The sequence below is a fragment of the Acromyrmex echinatior genome, chromosome 12 (genome assembly GCF_024713525.1).
Source record: "Acromyrmex echinatior isolate Ae372 chromosome 12, ASM2471352v2, whole genome shotgun sequence".
NCBI lineage: Eukaryota > Metazoa > Arthropoda > Insecta > Hymenoptera > Formicidae > Acromyrmex > Acromyrmex echinatior.
In genome coordinates, this window is record NC_141863.1 from 5,898,012 (window position 1) to 5,916,848 (window position 18,837).

An 18,837-nucleotide genomic window follows, 5' to 3' on the forward strand; every position below is an offset into this window, starting at 1 on the left:
TTCAAAAATTTTATTATTAGTAAATAGAGAAATCATGTTTTTAAGTATTTATTATGATTTTGGATTATTTTTAAATTAATAAATGTATTTTTTAATTCATTTACGATTAAAAAAAAATTAATCAATTTTAAAAATATTATAATGAAAAGACTAATGGAATCTCATAAATCTCTGTGTGATAATAATAATAATAATAATAATAATAATAATGTATAAAAAATAAATATATGCCTAAAGTTAACTAAAATGCACGATATAAGCTTCAAATTTGTGCTTGCATTACTTACTCTCAATCTGTCGATACTCGCGCTAAGGTCTTTTCCCAGATTCGCGGGTTGAATGTTTTGAAATCTTTGAGAATAGGTATCCATGATGATACTCAGGTATAGATCCAGACTAAGATCATGGACGTTGTCGTGTCCGAAGACGAGATCGTTGAGAATTTGTACAACGTAACTAGCGTAGCTCTTCGTCTCCAACATTGGCGACATTACTTCATGCCAAATTTTCAAGCCGACCGCAAAATTCTTCTTACCGGCCTGCGACCAGGCCCATAACAGAGACAAGCCAATATTCTTTCTGTTTTCGTAGGAATTCCTTATGTTAATCAGTTTGAGAATATTGGCGGCGGTCATTTCGGGATTTAAGTGCGCTAGCAACTGCAAAAATATCTTATGTCCGATAACGGGAATTCCCTTGACCATGTCAGTGGCCATTGTCGTGAGAGTGTTCTCATAAAAAATTTGTATGGTTTGCTGGCCCGTCATCTCCACTGCTCGTTCTAATATGGAAGAGATCGTCTTAGGTACTAAACTTAACGGGTAATCCTTGGGTTTTCCTGAGAAAATCGCATCTTCCTTGTTGATGGGTATCTTAATGTTGAGGAAGGCATTGAGTTCCTTCAACCAGAGCAGGGGAGCATCGGGAAATCTGACTTGTGCAGTGGCCAGAAGTTCATCAAGTTCTTGTGGATCAATCTGTGTGCATTATAAGGAATTAATTACTAACATATAATTCAAGCAATTTGAAATAGAATGAAATTAGTTTATATTTTTTCTAAATGAATATGATGTGTATAAAAATATATGCAATAAAAAAATTAATAGCAAATATGATTCCAAATTTTCTAAGTTAAAAACAGTTTTACCGCATTCAATGCATCCTTAACAGTTTTTGGAGGTTTCTCCTTTGGCTCAGATTTTTTCTTTTCAACATGCTGTTGTTTTTGATGTTGCTTTTTTTTCTCCTCATTCTCCTTTGTCTTGTGTTCTTTTCCTTGCGCTTTGGCAGGCTTCTTATTCTCTTTGTTTCCATCTAGGTTATCGTACAGTGTCTTCACTTGACTCAAAGGCACTAAAATTATATTTATTATATTTATATTAAAATTATATTTATTATATTTATATTAAGTTAGATATACAATTTCCTTGATAAGAGTAAAATATTGAGTAAAAAGAAAGACTAAGAAGAAACTTGTTCGCAAAATAATAACCTCTAAGTTTGAAATAAATATTATCCTTTGGAGTATTTTATAACACACAAAACGATTATTTATCATATCACAAATATTTCTATATAATTTTACAATAAAAAGGTGCAACAGAATGAGTATTGCAAAGTGCAAAGCTCCAAATTAAATTTGAGATAAATTATCAAGTCAAATATTTCTATGGCAAAAAGGAATAATTGCAAAATGAATATCTTAAAGAACAAGACAGTTCTAAGTTAAGTTTCAAATGAATTATCTTTTGGAATTATCATGCAAAACAAATCCAAAAGACTTAACCATGACGTGTATTTCTCTATCAAAAATTCTGTGACAAAAAGGAGTAACCGCAGAATGAGTGTCGCAGAAAGTACACACGATAGTATCATATTGCGACCCTTTCTTTATACATTTCACGCGCGATTGAAGCAGATCAGATACACCCGGCTCGCATCGTTCATCGCATTCTCTCAGCTGATAGTCGATTGCTTGTCAACAGCAAATCATCAAAGTCACGGAGAATTGGAGCAGAAGGTACGAGGCCTCTGAGGTGGAAGGTGAGTAGATTATAACAGAAACGACTCACAGAAGTCTTCGACTTTCGGCGCGTTCTCAATAAATTTCTTCTTCTCAGCCTTCGTGAGCTTGTTCGATTTATCGTTGCCTCTGTCCTTCTTCCTGCTGACCAGTTCCCAGCTACCGGACGACATCGCGATGAAAACGTAAACGCGTCAACGACAAAACACACACATACGTTCACACGCAACGTGTACGTACGCACCGAACGAAACAGAGGAAAAAAAGGCAAGGGAGAATGAGAGAATGGAAGAGTGAGAGAGACGATACGAGATACGCTGTTCGGAAGGCACTGAAGTTGGCTGGAGGACAGCGAAATCGGAGGCCAAGGTACAATACTGAGCGTCAGTCAGTCCCGTTGGCGAAGTGTTGTCAATCGCGAGTCACAACGGTGGTACGTGGTAGCGCATGCGCACTCGCACAATTGCCACGCGCACCAGCCACCTGAGCCATCAGCGAGCAAACAGCGCGATGGCGCGATTACGTTGTTTCAACTTCAGCCGTCAGCGATCGCTTTCACGAGTCATGTATTTTACATATTTATATTTTTTTCGTCCTTTCCCTCCGAGGATTCGAGGAACAGAACACAAGAGAGTGTGATCAAGAAAGAGTCTGAGAATGGATGTACCGTTCAGCAAACGAGATTAAAATGTACTCAGATTTTCAGAAATACGGATTCATGAATGTTAAAATGAATCCTTTCCAATCTTGAATATATTTTTATTCATTTATAAGAATTGTATGAAACAAATGTCTATTCCTCTCTTTTCAATCTTCGATACATTTTTATTCATTTATAAGAATGACATGGAGTATTATATTTCTATGCTTTTCTAAAATCTAAAAATAATATTATAGTATTTTATATATAAAAAAATATGTGCATCGTGAATACTGTTAAATTTCAAATTTTGAATAGGATATACAGTTTTTTTAATCCAAATGAATAAAAAAAGTTTTTCTTTTAAAATGGATCATGAATGCTATTCAATTCAAAATTATGAGTAAAAAATCCATTGTTTCATTTAAAAATGCATGATGAAAACTTCAGAATTATGAGTGAGAAATTTTTTATTTTAATTCAACTGAGTTAAAAAAAAATTGTGCTGCAAAAATATATCATGAATTTTACTTCATTTAATAGTTAAAAGAAACATAAAAAGAACTAAATATGTACAATAAATGTTACATATATAAATGACTTATTTTTAATTAATAAATTAATCAATTTTATGTTTCATTTTATATTTCATATTATTTCATATTAATATTTTATATTTCATATTAATATGTTTATACAGTTAACGTGTTATAAAATTTTTTATATGGAATCCAATTCATTTTTATCGATTTAAAATACGGATTCGGATGGATTGAAAATTTCCAATCCATTTAAATCCATTTTTTTTTGCTGGATAAGTAATTAATTGGTTAATTTTTTATGCTTTAAAATCTTGTTGGATACTTTCCATTTAGTGAATCGCCAGTTAAACGCAAATCGATACAAATATCATTCTATCTTTCTTGGTATTCAGAAAGTAACAAAGATAGAACAACCCTCGCGTTACCAAATAAAAAGCCCCAATGTAGATGCCGCTTAAAATATTATTTGATAAGTTAAGTTCGAAATCGTCCCTCTCGGTGAATTAAAAATAAAAAAATAACATAAGCCTTTTGCAGCCAACTCGAGATCTAATTGAGCAATGTTAATATATATCACATGTATAATTAGTCTTAATACAAAATTTATTAAAACATCGCTCAAATATATTAACATCGATACATCAATAAGATCTTGAATTGACTCCAAAAAGCTTACATTATTTTTGTACTTATCATTTATATCGCGTGAGCCTATTTACTGTTAAATTAATTATTTATTTAAACTTTAAATTAAATTTGAATTCTGATTCGCGCTCTTTTACAGACTTCCGGCCGCACTCGCACTTCGCTCGTTGGCCGCATGACGGCGGCACCGCGACGCTGCATGAGCTGCATCGCGCAACGCGTCGTGACGCGTGACGTATCGCATTATGCACTGTGCACCACATAAATGTACACACGCATGTCGCGTATGTGATCGTCCCTACGATAGGGTTTGAATTTCGCTTGCGAGAGAGTACCGCGTGCCGCGCTGAAACTCGCCAACGGACCACGACGTCGACGACCGATCATCGTCAGAGGTGTGCCGTGTATCACACAGTTTCCGATGCGTGCGACACGCGTGTTCTGAGGACGTCCGCGTCGTCTGACAACGCGCGAGGGTTCGTGTCGTGACTTCATGCCCAGGTGACCACCGCGCGGACACGACTTTCTCCAGACCTGGTTGCGGTGGCGCGCGATCACCCGGCTCCGGGAAATAAACAGGTGCGACTCGCCACGTCGACTCCCCATCCTTGTCGCCGACGACGTCGTGAGAGGAGGTCTCCGTCGTCACGCAGGTAGTGAAATTCTATTTTTGTTAGGTTAACTTACGGTACGACGCCGCGACGCTTAATCGGGTGGGGGCACTAATTAGGAAACGGGAGAAAGAGAAAGAAAGGAGAGAAAGGGGAGAGAGAGAGAAAGAGAGAGAGAGAGAGAGAGAGAGAGAGAGAGAGAGAGAGAGAGAGAGAGAGAGAGAAAGAGAGCAAAAGAGAAAGATCGTGCGCGTCGTTACCGTTAGTCAGCGTCAGGATTGTTCGCTGCACGCGTTCCTTACGTCTGATCTCTGAGATAAAGCCGGTTTCCTGGGTTGTTTTTTCATGGTAGGACTTTGCCATCCACGATTTTTTCATCTACTATGTACCTGTCGTCAACTGTCTTAACTTTGTTATAGAATAGTCCATAGAATAATCCTAACAATCCAAGATGTTTTCCAGTAAGAAACACAGCTGACACTGTAGGTCTGTTTTTTTTTTATTCCTGTACTAGAATTTTCTTTCTTGCTTTCTCCAAATATCAACTTTTCTTTATTTCACAAGTTCCAAAACTATACTAGTTCAGCCACAGAAAACAGACTTAGTACTGTGAATCATTTCATCTTAACATTGATGTAATGTAAACAATAATGACGTAATGATTTATTTCTTTTTTTTGTAATGACCTGATATTTCATATTCAGAGCATGATTTGACACAAACGTCATTTTCGTGTTTGACATTTTTAAATAAATAAGAAAAATAAAACAACACTTGTGTCGACTGTATCTCCTAAAAGGAGAGCAGTCGTTATGATTCGATATACTTTTTGGAACTTAGAGTGAATTAGATATATGTTTGATATTTGAACTTTGGGCTGTGTTTAGTTTGAATGTTCACACACTGTAAGCTTCATTCTATTTTTTTTCCACATGTAATAAGCGATAAGGACAGAATGGAATGGAATAAGGACAGAAGCTTACAGCATTTCAAATTGCAGTCTTGGCGAAAACGAAAAAAAAAAGATCTAGTATAGTTATAAGAAAACACCTACTGTGTCATCTGTTAGTATTTTCGATTGTAGGGTTTGAATTGATCTGAATTGAACTAATAATATTGTATGTAGAGCATGTAACATTATTAATTCAGGTTAGTTCAAACCTACTGCAGTCAAAAATGTGTCTCTTGTTGGGAAGCACCATCAGTAAACATATTTTTCTGTTCAAGATGGTTCTGCATGTTTTTTTGTTGAATTAATTTACAGCCGTTGAATTAATTTATTTTTATAAGAATCTGACTTTGTAGATTTGCTTGATGAGAAATGGAGTGGATTTATGCGTCTTATTATCTTGCAGTTAAGCTTTTAGAGACAAAATGGGTAGCAGTGGCCAACTCTACAGTCTGTCCTGGGGAGAGTTCAGTTCTTCTCTGGCCTCTGCAGTGCAGCTGTTGAGGGGAGATGGTGATTTGGTGGATGTTACTTTAGCTGCCGGCGGACGCAGCTTTCCTGCACACAAAATTGTTCTTTGTGCAGCTAGCCCGTTCCTGTTGGATTTGTTAAAGGTTGTGTCTTCTTTTCGACTAAGACTTTTAAGACTGGTACTTATAGTCAATTCTTATTTAAGACTGTCTTAACTACAAGATAAAATTCTTACATTTAAGACTGTCTTAAGTACACTCTCTCAATTCTTTGAAGTGGAATCTCACTCTAAATAGTGAAAATTGAGCCAATCTTGAAAAAGTGTGGCTCAATTTTTACTCTTTAAGTGCATACTAAAAGTTGTGAAATTAGCAAAGTTAAACGTAAAGCTATATAAATATTTTAAACGATTAATTATTTAATAATGATATTGTCACATTTAACCAATAGAATATGTATGTATTATTTTATTGTCAAAGTTGATTATATTATGCATTTATTTTATATACAGCTTTTAATATATATTTATTCTTTGTAGTGTGAGCGATTGAATTTATTATTAAGTATTACTTTAGCGTGTAATATGAAAATTTGTAGAAACTTACAACAAAGTGCATTGTTTATAGAGCACACCATGCCAACATCCAGTGGTTATGCTAGCAGGAATCGGAGCAGATGACTTAGAGTCTTTGCTGGAATTCGTATATCGAGGAGAAGTGAGCGTCGAGCCGGCACAATTGCCTTCCTTGCTTCAGGCTGCCCATTGTCTGAGCATTCACGGATTGACGTCGTCAACTAATATACTAACGGAGGTATATTTCTGAAGCATCTCGTTTTAATTATATTTAAATGATTAAAATAGAGTGATTAATTTAAATGCAACACATGATATTATATTTAGAGTGGAGAAAAAGTTCCTGAGTCTGCGATACCAACAGTGACAAACGATGGAGTGTCGAGGACAACAGTCAACTCGCACCCATTGAAACGAAGAAAAAAGAGGAGGAAGTCATCGTCATCCTCTGGAAAGTGGCAGTGTACTAGAAATACTGCTGACAGCGAAAGCAGGCCTTTGGACGACAACAACAGAACAATGCCTTACGAAAACAAGGATGACGAAGCAATGGATCAAACTGATGATGCAGGTAATGTAAAGAATTTTATAAAGATTTTATTTCTCCTAAACTAAAGGAGAAGCTAAACTAAATAATTTATTTTTTAAATGAGAAACAAGATTAGCTATGTAACAGATTTTGTATATAATTGTTTTGATATGTTTTGTAGTAAAGTACTAATGACGAAGACACTTATTTATTTTTTATGTAATGTGATTTGTCAGATGGATTTTCTTTATTTTGTTACTTAAAGATTTTTATGCTTACTACAATTTTTTAATTAATTCCGATAACTACAAGCTTCTAATTAAGCATGCAAAACAGAAATAATATAATGAAATGACAATTTCACTTGTGTTTTGTGTCCGGTGTATTACGTTTAGCATAGCAGCCGTCTAAAAATTATACTAAAAATTATATCACCTGCGGGAGATTTCGTACATCTACGTAGGCCTTTTTTTCGTTTCAATTAAAACGGACACAAGCACAACCATCGATCGGGTTGAACTGCATCTCTGATTGGTCGTCCTCCGATTCGTCTGAACCGTGAGAGCGAGAGCGAGAGAGCGAGAGCGAAAGGGAGAGAGAGAGAGCGTGAGAGGGGAAACAAATTCAAACTAACCCAAAACAACGTCAGTTCAGCCCTGTATGGTAACATTGTGTTTGTGTCTGTTAACAGCGGGTAACTGCCTGGTCGGAAACTACGCGAACAACCATCAGGGTGGCAGTCATTCACCGCGACTTCAAGAATCATCTGTCGCGGACAATCATCAGGCGGCGCATCACGATCATGTTGCGGACGAAGAATCGCACTTGCATACGATGATGCCATTGCAATTGCACATACCGCAGTTCCACGGTTCCCTCAACATGGGCTTTCCTGGTATGGCATTATCCGGCTTGGCGGCTACGGCAGCATCGGCCAGTAAGGCGCGTGGTGCCTCCGACTGCCCGGGCGTTTGTCCACTTTGCGGCGCAACCTTACGTCAGGCGAGGAATCTCCGTAGGCATCTATTGTCTTCGTGTAAATTTCGGTTTAACTCGGCGACGAATGCGATAACGACGACGCAGAATTCCGATGCGACAACAGTGGAGATTAAGCCTGAGATTGAAGGTTACAACGATCAATCGTCGATGACGTATGGGACTGACGGTAGTAACGACTGCGAACAGATAGTCTGCAATCCCACCTTACCTTCACCAACGTCGCACGAGCCTGAAAGCGCAATATCGTCGCCGAGGAGCATCCCGTCGCCGACGATCGCCAGATAAATGTACAGAGAACGGACTCACCGAGGGTATTGAGAGATGAACGTGTTGTTCGTTTTATAGTTAATTTTTTTGCGGATTTCGTTCGGTTGTCAGTTGTGTTACAGTGATGCGTCACTCAAGATCGTGATGAGTGGGTGCGACAGTAAAGACAGAGGAGAGATAAGATATTTTGCATTGTATAGTTACATATATATTAACAAAAACGAACGGTTATTTGTAATTATTGACGTACACGTTATTTAACTAGGTCAAAAATTCGGAGTATATTTGCGCGTTTAGTTTTATACGAGAATCTTCCACCTTAGTATATAAGATAGTATTGTAGGATTACAAGATTAAAGATTTAAGCATGATGAATGAAAAAAATCTATCATGAAAATTATCATTATTCTTTTACCATTGGGGCTTACATGATAATTGGGGTTTCGTGCGATAGTGCAATTAAACTTCGTCCACTGCAGTTCGTTTTTACTGCCCCTTTAATTCCTCCTCTTACCATAGAATGGTCTAATAATAGTACGTTTCTAAGAGTGCTGCGCTTGTTTAGCGCTGAGATACTGCCGTGTCTCCAGATACGGGCTACGTTTACGAATACCATTTTCTAATGAAATCTTGCAACAGCCACAAAGTGAAAATTAATCGGCGCACATTCCTATTTTGTAATGGCAAGTTCTGCTGCGTATGTGGACTGTTGACAATAGAACATACACAAAACCACTAATACTTTAATTGAGAAAGAAATAAAATAACGGATATAACAATGTACTATCCAATTTTTCTTTTTCAATAAAGCGCAAATAAAAAATACGTGATTGTGTGTTGTGTTATTTTCCACAAAACACGATTTTGACGTTATTTATGAGCTATCTGAGTTGAAGAGTTTACTGTAACAATGAACAATCTGATCTAATCCATTTTATAAAAACGGAGTAATGTAGATTAGCTCCACAATATACTTTTTCATCACTTTAATTTTAGAATTAATTGACTGATTTACTCCATTTTTAAAAAATTTGAATTAATCTGTTGCAACAAGTCCTTCGATTATTTCATCTATTTTTGTGTCATATTATACTGAATTATATGCATATGCTAGAGATATGTCTAATATGAGATGTTCCTATCAGATAAGTTTCAAGTCTGTCTAGTTTCGAATTCATTCTAGGGGACGGATTGTCGAAAGCACGTAGTCTGTCCGATCAGCCGGTGTCGTGTCCGCTGTGTGGCGCGATTCTGCGTCAATCGAGAAATCTCAGAAGACACTTGGAGCTTCTGCACTTCGGTCTGGGCAACAGTAACAAGTCTGGGATACACGCGAGGCATCGACGTGCGGCAGCGGCAGCGGCGGTCGCGGCGGCGGACAGAGCCAGCGATTTCGGCTTGTCATCCTTGGCGTGCGTTCGTCCCACTGCCAGGCTGGACTCGCACCTCGCCACGAGATCCTCTGAGACCTCGGATTTTTCCATGGTGACACCCCTTACCTCGTCCGTCAGTTCCGCCTCTAGCGTCAGTCTTCCAGGTGAACTGCAAGTTACTTGCAAGTTAGCCGATTTCAAAAATAAATAATCACAAATAAACGAAGAAAACTATATTTGTTTAAACCGAATGTTGATGCCTAATAACACTAGTTTACAAGATTTTGAGTTTGTCATCGAATTTTTCCATTCCAAAAGGCATTTTTTTCAATATGTAATTTTATTGAAATTATTAATTTTTTTAAATGGTTTTTTGTTTCACGTATAATGTTTAAAATTCAACAGTAATTGCTTAATATATTTTTGTTTCAATACTTCTAATGTTTCTCAGTTATTACACACCAAATCCTGGTGGAAATATTCGCCTTGTATATCATTTGTCGCACTCAAATTATTCGGAAAGAAATATTACATTAAAAAAAAAAAGAAAAAAAAGACACGCTATCTTAAAAATTAATATGCTATTTCTTATAAATTTGATGTGCTGAAATTTTTCTAGCGACAAATTCAAACTCAGTGTTCTAAAGTATGTTTTTAAAAACTTGTTTCCTTGTACTAAAAGTTATACAAAATTTGTGAACTAGTATAATATTTTTGCATGAATCTTATAATTTTTAGTTCAAACAAAGTGTGCATCGAGTCGATTTTAAAAACAGTCCTCAACTGTAAACTAAAGCTTTTTAAAGAAATTAATTGGCGCACAGTTTGTTTTGATTTGAAAATCAAGTAAAAATATTAAGCACCATCTGCTTTGATTGAATATATCCTTCTCCGCTTATTTGTGTTGAATATTTCCCGATCAATTTTCACTTACTAAAAGTATTTTATTTTTGAACGCTTATAAACGCTTGTTATATACATACATATAAGCATGTCATTTAATTCGAGTAAATTTCTGAACTCGAATGCAATTATAGAGAAAAAAATATTTCCTGAGTAAGAAAGAGAGAGAAGGGGGGAGGGGAGGGAGAGAGAGAGAGAGAGAGAGAGAGAAAGAGAGAGAGAGAGAGAGAGAAAGAGAGAGAGAGAGAGAGAGAGAGAGAGAGAGAGAGAGAGAATGAATAGAATTATCTAAATAAGAATTTCCTCTCCGTATGAAGTGCTTGAAGAATAATTACTGCTAATGAACTCATTGGTTGTAAGCCATTGGAGAAATGTTATACAATGGCATTAAAATTTTAATGTTACGCTTCACGTGCATTATACGATGTTCGCGCGATATTGTTGGAGGATTAACGGATGCACCGAATACATTATCGTTTTCACTAAAGCGGTTACACCGCGAACATATTCATGTGAATTACAACAAGTCCCTCTTTATGTGAGTATAAATTCTGTACTGCGCGATCATAAGCACTGATAATTATCAATGTTTTGCGAGAACGCGATTGCGCCCGGATTCGCGGTGGGATTTATTATACCATCGCGATTAATCCTTGTAATGTTAAGTGTTTCATGTTTATTTAAAAACGTGATATTGTTTACCTTTATTCAGTTGGAACAAAAATTCGTAACACTACGAATTTCAAAATTCAAACAGCTGTAATTTTGTTAAAAATTAATGAAGTTTAAATTAAAAAAAATGATTGTAAAGCTTAAAATATCTACTTTCGAAAGGTCGAATACTATTGATTTTCTGTGAGTTTACTAATTCTTACAGAATACTTGCTATAGAAAACTACGAGTTGGAAAAAATGAGAAATTTTTTTTTCACTTTGTGAGTCTGTCACATATCTTCCAAAAATTGAAAATTTTCGATTTTCTAACTAAAAGCTTAAAGTTTTCCCTATAAAATGTTTTTTTTTTAAATAATTAATATTTTTTAAATTTCTTGTTACAGAATTATCGCGGATTAAATAAAAGGAGCATTTTATCTTTGATTATTTATGACTTCATTAAAAATCATCGTATCGCAATTCAAAAAACATACTTAAAATTGAAACTTTGCATTCTCGAATAATATAATTGCCAAATTTGTTCTAAAAGCATGTAGAGACATACAAATGAAATGCTAACTTTTGTTTCGACTTAATTTTTACGGAATGAATTTTCATTGTTAGGAATCGATGGCATGCAATCGTGATTTTTTACTCTCGGGATACTAATTAATTAATTACAAATTATTATTCGTAAAATATTCGTCTTTTTTAAAAATCAATATTAACGTAATAATATCGATGAACATTCTACAACAGTTTGGAATTCTCTGCCTTTTATCATCCTTTTTCATTAGAACACAAGAGCTTAATTTTATAATTAATTAAAAATTTTAATAATTTCATATATGCTTATTATTTATAAATAATGTGCTCATTTTTGTTGCAATCAGTTATTATATCAAAAGTACTTCAAAATTAATATTATAAAATTTTAATGATTCACATAAAAAAATATTTAAACTTATTTTCTGGAAAATTTTTTTTTAATTATATCGTTGTAGTAAATGAGTGATACGTAGTCTCGAGATCACATTATCTCAACATCAACAAAACAGATTTTTTTCGGTATTCATAGGGAACCTGATAAGTACAAGTTCGAGCCTATTGGGTTCCGGCGATCAAAATGGACATACGTTGCCGGGAGCCACCCCAGCTACGTGCAGCACATCAATGGTGCCTCCGACTAACGGAATCTACTCCTCGGATGGCGGTCCCAGTATGCTGAGCTGCCTGTTGCCGTCGTTGCCAACTTTGCCGTCCTTCTCTACATCCCACGATGTGTTCCGACACGGGGAAATGTTGCGCGCGGGGATCGCTTACCACGATTCCTCTCGACAGCACGTCAGGCACATGCAGCGCACGGACGTTACCTAATTTCGTGACTAGACGTAGAAAAAATCGAAACCAAGGCTGACAGTATTAACGGAATACTAAATAGACATCACTAAGTATAGACTTTGCTTATAAAAGTACGGATATTTAACGCGATGTGGTAATTATGGACGGGTACTAAAAATGGCATTAAAAATGCCGCTAAAACGCGGCGAGATAGCGATAAAATAGTACGACGAGTAGCAACGATGTGTTGTAGGAATTTTTTTACTTGGTGCTATGTATACGGATTCAAATGTGTACGACCTGTAGATAATAAATCGTTTAGTAATAATAAATATATACATCTATTTTCTATTTCACTGGACATTGATATGTGAACGCATTTTTTAAGTGTTTTTTAAAAAAAGATTTCGTTTATTGAAAATTTTATAAAAGCAAATATAAGAAATAAGATCCATTCGGAACATATCACAAGCTGCAAGTTTTGTCTTAATAATAATTTGTATGAGATTCATTTCGATAAAATATTATAGTCGATTTTCTTATAAAAAAAATGAGATCATTTCGATCACTTTAAGATTTAAAACTTTTAAGTCCAAAAATTTATAGTCCATATTTATCGCAAAATTTATAGTCCAATTTTTTGTGCTAACTATATAATTGCGATTATTTTTGGAGATTACTCACGCGATGTGGTAATCTTCAAAAAGTATCTCATACTCCGTATCGTTTTAATAATTCCGAATTAGTAATTTCTGAAAATATTAAGTCATTGAGCCAAGAGAGAAGAGGTACTTTTCCTTTATGAACATCGAACTCAGGAGACATCCTCTTCCTAAAGAAAATCCTTTTATCCTGCACGCCGATCATTCGCAACTATCTTTGAGATCATAATCATGAACTTTAAGATCCACGACGATCTTTGAGATCATAATCAAATGATTAGATTCATCTCTTCATGAGGCTTGCTGTGTCCCAGAATAAATGGCCAATTTCTTCTGGAGATTGTCTCAAGTTCCCCTTCTAAGAGCTTCACCAGGTCATCGAAATATCTCAAGTCGTGAACGTCTTCTAATAATCTCGTTGTATCACTTGACAAATTGATCGCCTTCTTTTCGTCGCACTGTAAAATTTGTAAGATGCATGAATATTATATAGTAACAGTTTTAACGGAAATGACATGTTAAGATGCAAATGAGTCTTTTCCTTTCATACGTTGAATACGTTTTAACAGATTTCAATCCGTTATTTAATTACAATGTTTAATATCGAAAATTGAGAAGTTGTAACATATATCCTCTAAAAATGTTTATTGACGAAAATTTTATTTCGCATTAATTGAACAGTTTGTCAATCATTTAATGTAAATATAGTTAATGCTAAATAATAAAGACAATCAATATGATATATCGGATGACCCAGAATTTGCGATTTTAAATATTATAAAAAAAGTTCTCATTTCAGTGCGCACTTCAGTCTTAATCATTCAAGTGATCGTCTAAACATAATCCATAATTGGCTATATGTCATATTTAAACTCTAATTATCTCAAAAAGTACTGTTTAAAATAAAAATTTACAAATAACTTTTTTACTTAATTTTTCGAGAACTTTCTTGTTTATATTTTGAGTCATGAATTCTGAGACAGAATTCCTGTAAACTATCTGTACAGTTTTTGTATTTTTTCGCAGTAATATTCTTGTAATTAATTTCCTTGAGAATTTGATAATATATAACTATTTAAGGTGAGACATCTACCTGAAACTTTGTACGTAAACCGCGTATGTCCCCGTGGATCTCTTTATTGGCGAGTTGCAACCGTTCTATTCTATCGCGGAGATGGCGTATCCAATTATTCGGATCGTCAGGAACCGCCGGCGCTTCCACGTCTGTCTCGATGGTCAGAGCCAGTCTGGTTAATTGGTCGTGAGAGGACGTGCTACTGCAAAATCGATCCTCCTCCTCCAAAAGAACAGTTGCTTTCCTGGGATCACTCCGAAGACCTTCGAGGATAGATACCACTTCATTGATAGCGGTACCTCGATCCTATAAAATAATTCATTCTATATTTCAGTCTATAGATAAATCGCACAGTTTGATTAAATAATTATCTTTACGTAGGATCTCTTTCGTTATCCCTTACAGAAATTTAATACTGGAAGTGATTAATTATTTATTTTGAGTATTAAAAGCACTGCTGTCTAGCGCTAAATTTCCTGTTACTAAATTTCACAGTTATCGAGTGCTTTCTATGCTCAAAATAAGTAATTTTCCATGTTAAATCGGTCACGATGAAACTGGATTCCTGTAAGGAACGCGAAAGAACGTACATTTGCGAAATTCGCGGTGTGCTCTTTCGACGCAATCGCCAGCTCGTCGCAGAGGCATATCGGCGTGTTTTGCACGTCGCTCTGGGTCTCCAAGCTCCAATCGTAACTGTGTATACCGGAAGTGTCCTCCAGGGAGGGCGGCCTGGTGGCCGAACCCTTGCAGTCGTCCCAGGTGGAGTTCAGTCTGTCGTAGCTCGATCTGCTGCTGTCACCGGTCTTCATACTTCGCACACCGCAGTCTACGTCGGTCGAATCATTGTTCGATTTCATCGATGCGTTAAAATCATCGGTGGCCCATTGTCGGCGTTCGGAAATGGGCGAGGAAATCGCGCATGTCCTCACATTCGTGCTTGGTAAGTTCAGAAGTGTTTTCAGCTGCGTTGTACCTGCGTTCGTGATTTTGTATGTAATCTACTAATCTCTCTCTCGTATTTTTCAAGTTCTGATCAGACAATTTTGAAAAGGAAATAAAAAAATAGATTTTTGTAAGTTTTTAGAAGTCTCGTCAGGCTATTAAAAAAAAACAGCACAAGGAAGCTGATTAAAATTTACGCGTTTCTAGGCACAATTTTTAAGTTATTGCCAAGAATATTATGTTCTTTTCTCGTTTTAAGGAATAATTTTGACGAATAGTATATTAACATAAAAAAGGAGTAGACAAGAATTAGAAAATCAGTTTTTAATTTAAAAAAATTCTATATGAGAGATGCTTATTAATTAGATAAAGCATTATGAGTGTATGATCTCTTCTTTTCTTATGGAATCTTAATAAAATTGATGGCGAGTTAATTATAAAAAATTGTTGATAAGCTCTTAAGTTACTCAATTAAAACACGGATAAAATAATAGCGTTATTTCATCGTGATTATAGGTATCGAGAATTTATATCCGTATAATTTTACAACAGTCACGCATTTAATGGAGAGAATGCCGATTGAGCTCGAGTTGGGGATGATCGTTCAAAGTTCAGAGCTGCTTTCATTAACTTTCTTTAGCCTCTCCGACACAGATTCAATCGAACCCGGATCGAACTTCGCCTGTTGGTGTGCCCGCAACAATGCTCGTGGCAGTTTCGCAGTCTCACGCCACTCGGCATCTTTATGGTGGTAGCACCCAGCCACGATCCCAGGGACGAAGGAAATGAAGTAAATCTGATACGTCAAGCAACTCGATTCCGCGCATTGGTAAACCGCGAAACTTTATTAGGTCAGGTGCCGCCGTGGCCGACGAGTTCCATGAGGTGGCTTTGCTCGGAGCCGGTTCGAGGGAAGCGGCGTTTCCTTCCTCGGACTTCGGATCGAACGAAAAGGGAAGGATGGAGACAACGGAGAGGAAGACCTTAGATTGCGTACCGATTTGCTTGGAATCGATGAGGCTCAACTGTTTTCGGCAACGGCGGGACTTCCATTCTCTGCTCTCGTTCTCTGCCGTGAATCTCGCCTGGGAGAAGGTAAAGCAGCGAGGGGATGGTGTGAGTATCCGGTATTCCTGAGATCTGATCAATCTCTCCGGGGTGTAGCAAATGGGAGTGATGCATTCTTTCTTGACGTTGCACTCGCTGTTGATTGCAATCGCGAGTGGGCTGCTCTGCATGTCGATAGGAATTATTTATTAATCGCATGTCTATCATTCAGGTCTCGATGGGATCGACGAATTATGTTGTTAAGTCTTCGTAACGTCATATCGAGCAATTTTCGAGTCCGATAAATGCAAATGAAAAATTGAAAAAAAACTCGAGTTATTAAAGAGCATAGACTTATATACATAAACTCTGTTGTATAATTGAACTTTAATATAGGTATATTTAGAACTTAAAAGTGAAAGGAACTTAAAATACGTATGTTTTTAATATTTGGCGAAATCGTGAAAGATTAAGTTCTACACTGAGAAAAAAAATTTATCATTTGACTAAATTAATTTAATTTGTCTTTATTTTTTTCATTAGAGAATGTATGTATTTCAATCAAATATGTTTGATTTAAATACATACATTCTTCATTAAAAGAAATAAAGACAAATTAATTTAATTAATCAACAGATTTATATTTGATTAGCTATATATATAATGACTAAATTCAAACTAAAATTTTTTTTTTAAACTTCAATCAAAACCATCTTAATTCTAAATGTTCTCTGTAGAAGACCTTTGAAAATAATTTAAGAATGACACAAGTATTATTTGACGAACGGACTGTGCAAGTAAATTTAGTTTGCTTTTGATAGAGTAATCTTTACATAACTTACTTATAATAATTACTCAAAGGTTACATTTTTTTTGAGTTGTATCCACTTTTTTAGCTGTGTCAATAAAGATAACGATATAAGTCTGTACTAAGAATTACAAAAATTAATATAAACTTATAAATTAATGTGCAGTAAAACAATTGCGATTAAATGACGAGTGCTTATATAAGAGACATGTATTCTTGCGTGTGCAAGTGATATCGATCACGTGCGGATCGGCTTCTTTACATTTATTTGCTCAGTTATCTAATTAACTGAGCAGTCTCTTGCGGCTTGATAATCGGATTGGATACAATTCGTATAATACGTCGGCGGGCAAAGAGGAGAAGCAGAACAAGGAGAAAAAATGCGCAAATGGAGATAAAAATCCACGTTTCGTTAGGTAGAAGTTCTAGAAATGTACCGCACGTAAAATGCAACCATGTTCGCGTACGGAGATTGTGAGCGCGCTGTAAATAAACTAAATTTCCGTCGAAAGGAAACATGAACGAGAAACTCGACGAGTGCAAAATTAAAGAGTACGCTACATTCGGCGTTTATTAATTTAACAACATTGATAGATCAATTTTGTAAGTACGCGAATAGCGTCAGCGGTATGTCCTCGCACAAGTAACATTTCAACCAACCTAAGCAATTACTTTAAAAACGTTCTCGCGCTTGTTGCTTCTTATAAAGTTAAATTTTATTAAATTCAAATTTTATTTATTAAATTCAATTTTATTTATTAAATTCAAATATTTATGAAATTACATTGTTTCACGAGATTATATACGAAACAAAATCTGCACAACGAGAAAAAGTAGAAAGCTTATCCTCGTACAATTATAATATTAGGATCATTTAAAGTTCAATTGCCCATACAAATTGCAGATATTAATACTTTGACTGTTGCACAAATTTTTATAATCGGTCTCTTAACGCCATATTATATTATTTTATACCTAATTCAACAAATAAATAAAAATTGGTTATGTGATATTAAACTATATAAAATTATTAAAAATAATTAATGTTTTTCAAAATTTACAGATATTTGGCTATAGTGTTCATAAAAATACACACGTCAAAATAATAAATATCGTTCCAGCGTCGCGTATATCAATGTAAATAAACATATTTATTCAATATATTTATTATTTATTTAATACTATATTCATTATTTTATTTATTGTCGCCTGTCTTTTTTCATATTAAATATAATTAATATTATTTATAATATAATTTGCTGCAGCTACAAAATACGTTAAATTAAATAAACTTAATAAACATTTCCAGTAAAATATACTTTTCAAATAAAAAAGATTTAGAATTTTTTGCAGAATTCACAATGTACTATATACAATTAATGCAAAGTATTCTCGGTTCTTGTATTAGGTGTTGGAATTAATTCGTAGCGTTTTTAATGAAAGAATGTTATTTATTTCACATGAGCATTAAAAAATACATTAATGAAAGTACTTCCCATCACTTGTAAAACGCTACGAATTAATTCCAACACCTAATACAAATGCAGTAAGTAGAAAATGTGTATGTATTTTAATTGATAATTATAAGGACGCCTTGGATTTATATAAGTGTGTTTCAGTTATATACATGGCAATTAAAGTTTTTAAATTAAAATTATTAAATAGATTGCGTGTGTAACTTCTCGTAAATTTCCTAAATCAAAACTGATTTTAAATTCATCAAAAGAATTTCTTAAAAGACTGCAATTTGAAAACTTAAGTCTCAGAACATTCTTGTACT

At 35.1% G+C, this 18,837-nt stretch overlaps 3 protein-coding genes across 7 annotated transcripts in view; 1 reads left to right on the top strand and 2 right to left on the bottom strand.

Annotated features, from left to right (window-relative positions):
• Tmem214 (Transmembrane protein 214) overlaps positions 1 to 2,478 on the bottom strand; it is a 12,754-nt gene extending 10,276 nt beyond the window's left edge. For both annotated transcript variants that reach the window (XM_011062028.2, XM_011062027.2), the window contains exons 1-3: positions 2,073 to 2,478; positions 1,148 to 1,353; positions 288 to 977 (exon numbers count right to left, since the gene is read on the bottom strand). In XM_011062028.2, coding sequence (XP_011060330.2) covers positions 288 to 977; positions 1,148 to 1,353; positions 2,073 to 2,196 — 1,020 coding nt within the window. In that variant the 5' untranslated portion in view covers positions 2,197 to 2,478. The remainder of the gene's footprint in view (positions 1 to 287; positions 978 to 1,147; positions 1,354 to 2,072) is intronic.
• Positions 2,479 to 3,459: 981 nt separating this feature from the next.
• On the top strand, positions 3,460 to 12,852 carry LOC105149538 (uncharacterized). Of its 3 annotated transcripts, none has more exons than XM_087412024.1 (6): positions 3,460 to 4,809; positions 5,817 to 6,024; positions 6,508 to 6,693; positions 6,783 to 7,026; positions 9,434 to 9,787; positions 12,258 to 12,852. In XM_087412024.1, exons 2-6 carry the CDS (start codon positions 5,836 to 5,838, stop codon positions 12,554 to 12,556), a joined length of 1,272 nt encoding a protein of 423 aa, XP_087268150.1. In that variant the 5' UTR covers positions 3,460 to 4,809; positions 5,817 to 5,835; the 3' UTR covers positions 12,557 to 12,852. The 3 variants fall into 3 exon arrangements, with proteins under 3 accessions (XP_087268150.1, XP_011060326.1, XP_011060327.1); XM_011062024.2 differs by having other exon boundaries at positions 3,488 to 4,503; XM_011062025.2 differs by lacking the exons at positions 9,434 to 9,787; positions 12,258 to 12,852 and adding an exon at positions 7,676 to 8,989 and having other exon boundaries at positions 3,964 to 4,503.
• Positions 12,853 to 13,312: 460 nt separating this feature from the next.
• Positions 13,313 to 18,837, bottom strand: part of LOC105149533 (hypothetical protein) — a 183,232-nt gene continuing 177,707 nt past the window's right edge. For both annotated transcript variants that reach the window (XM_087412019.1, XM_011062015.2), the window contains 4 exons: positions 16,200 to 16,434; positions 14,848 to 15,233; positions 14,276 to 14,563; positions 13,313 to 13,640 (listed from right to left, as the gene is read on the bottom strand). In XM_087412019.1, the coding sequence (XP_087268145.1) occupies positions 13,452 to 13,640; positions 14,276 to 14,563; positions 14,848 to 15,233; positions 16,200 to 16,434 (1,098 nt within the window). In that variant the 3' untranslated portion in view covers positions 13,313 to 13,451. The remainder of the gene's footprint in view (positions 13,641 to 14,275; positions 14,564 to 14,847; positions 15,234 to 16,199; positions 16,435 to 18,837) is intronic.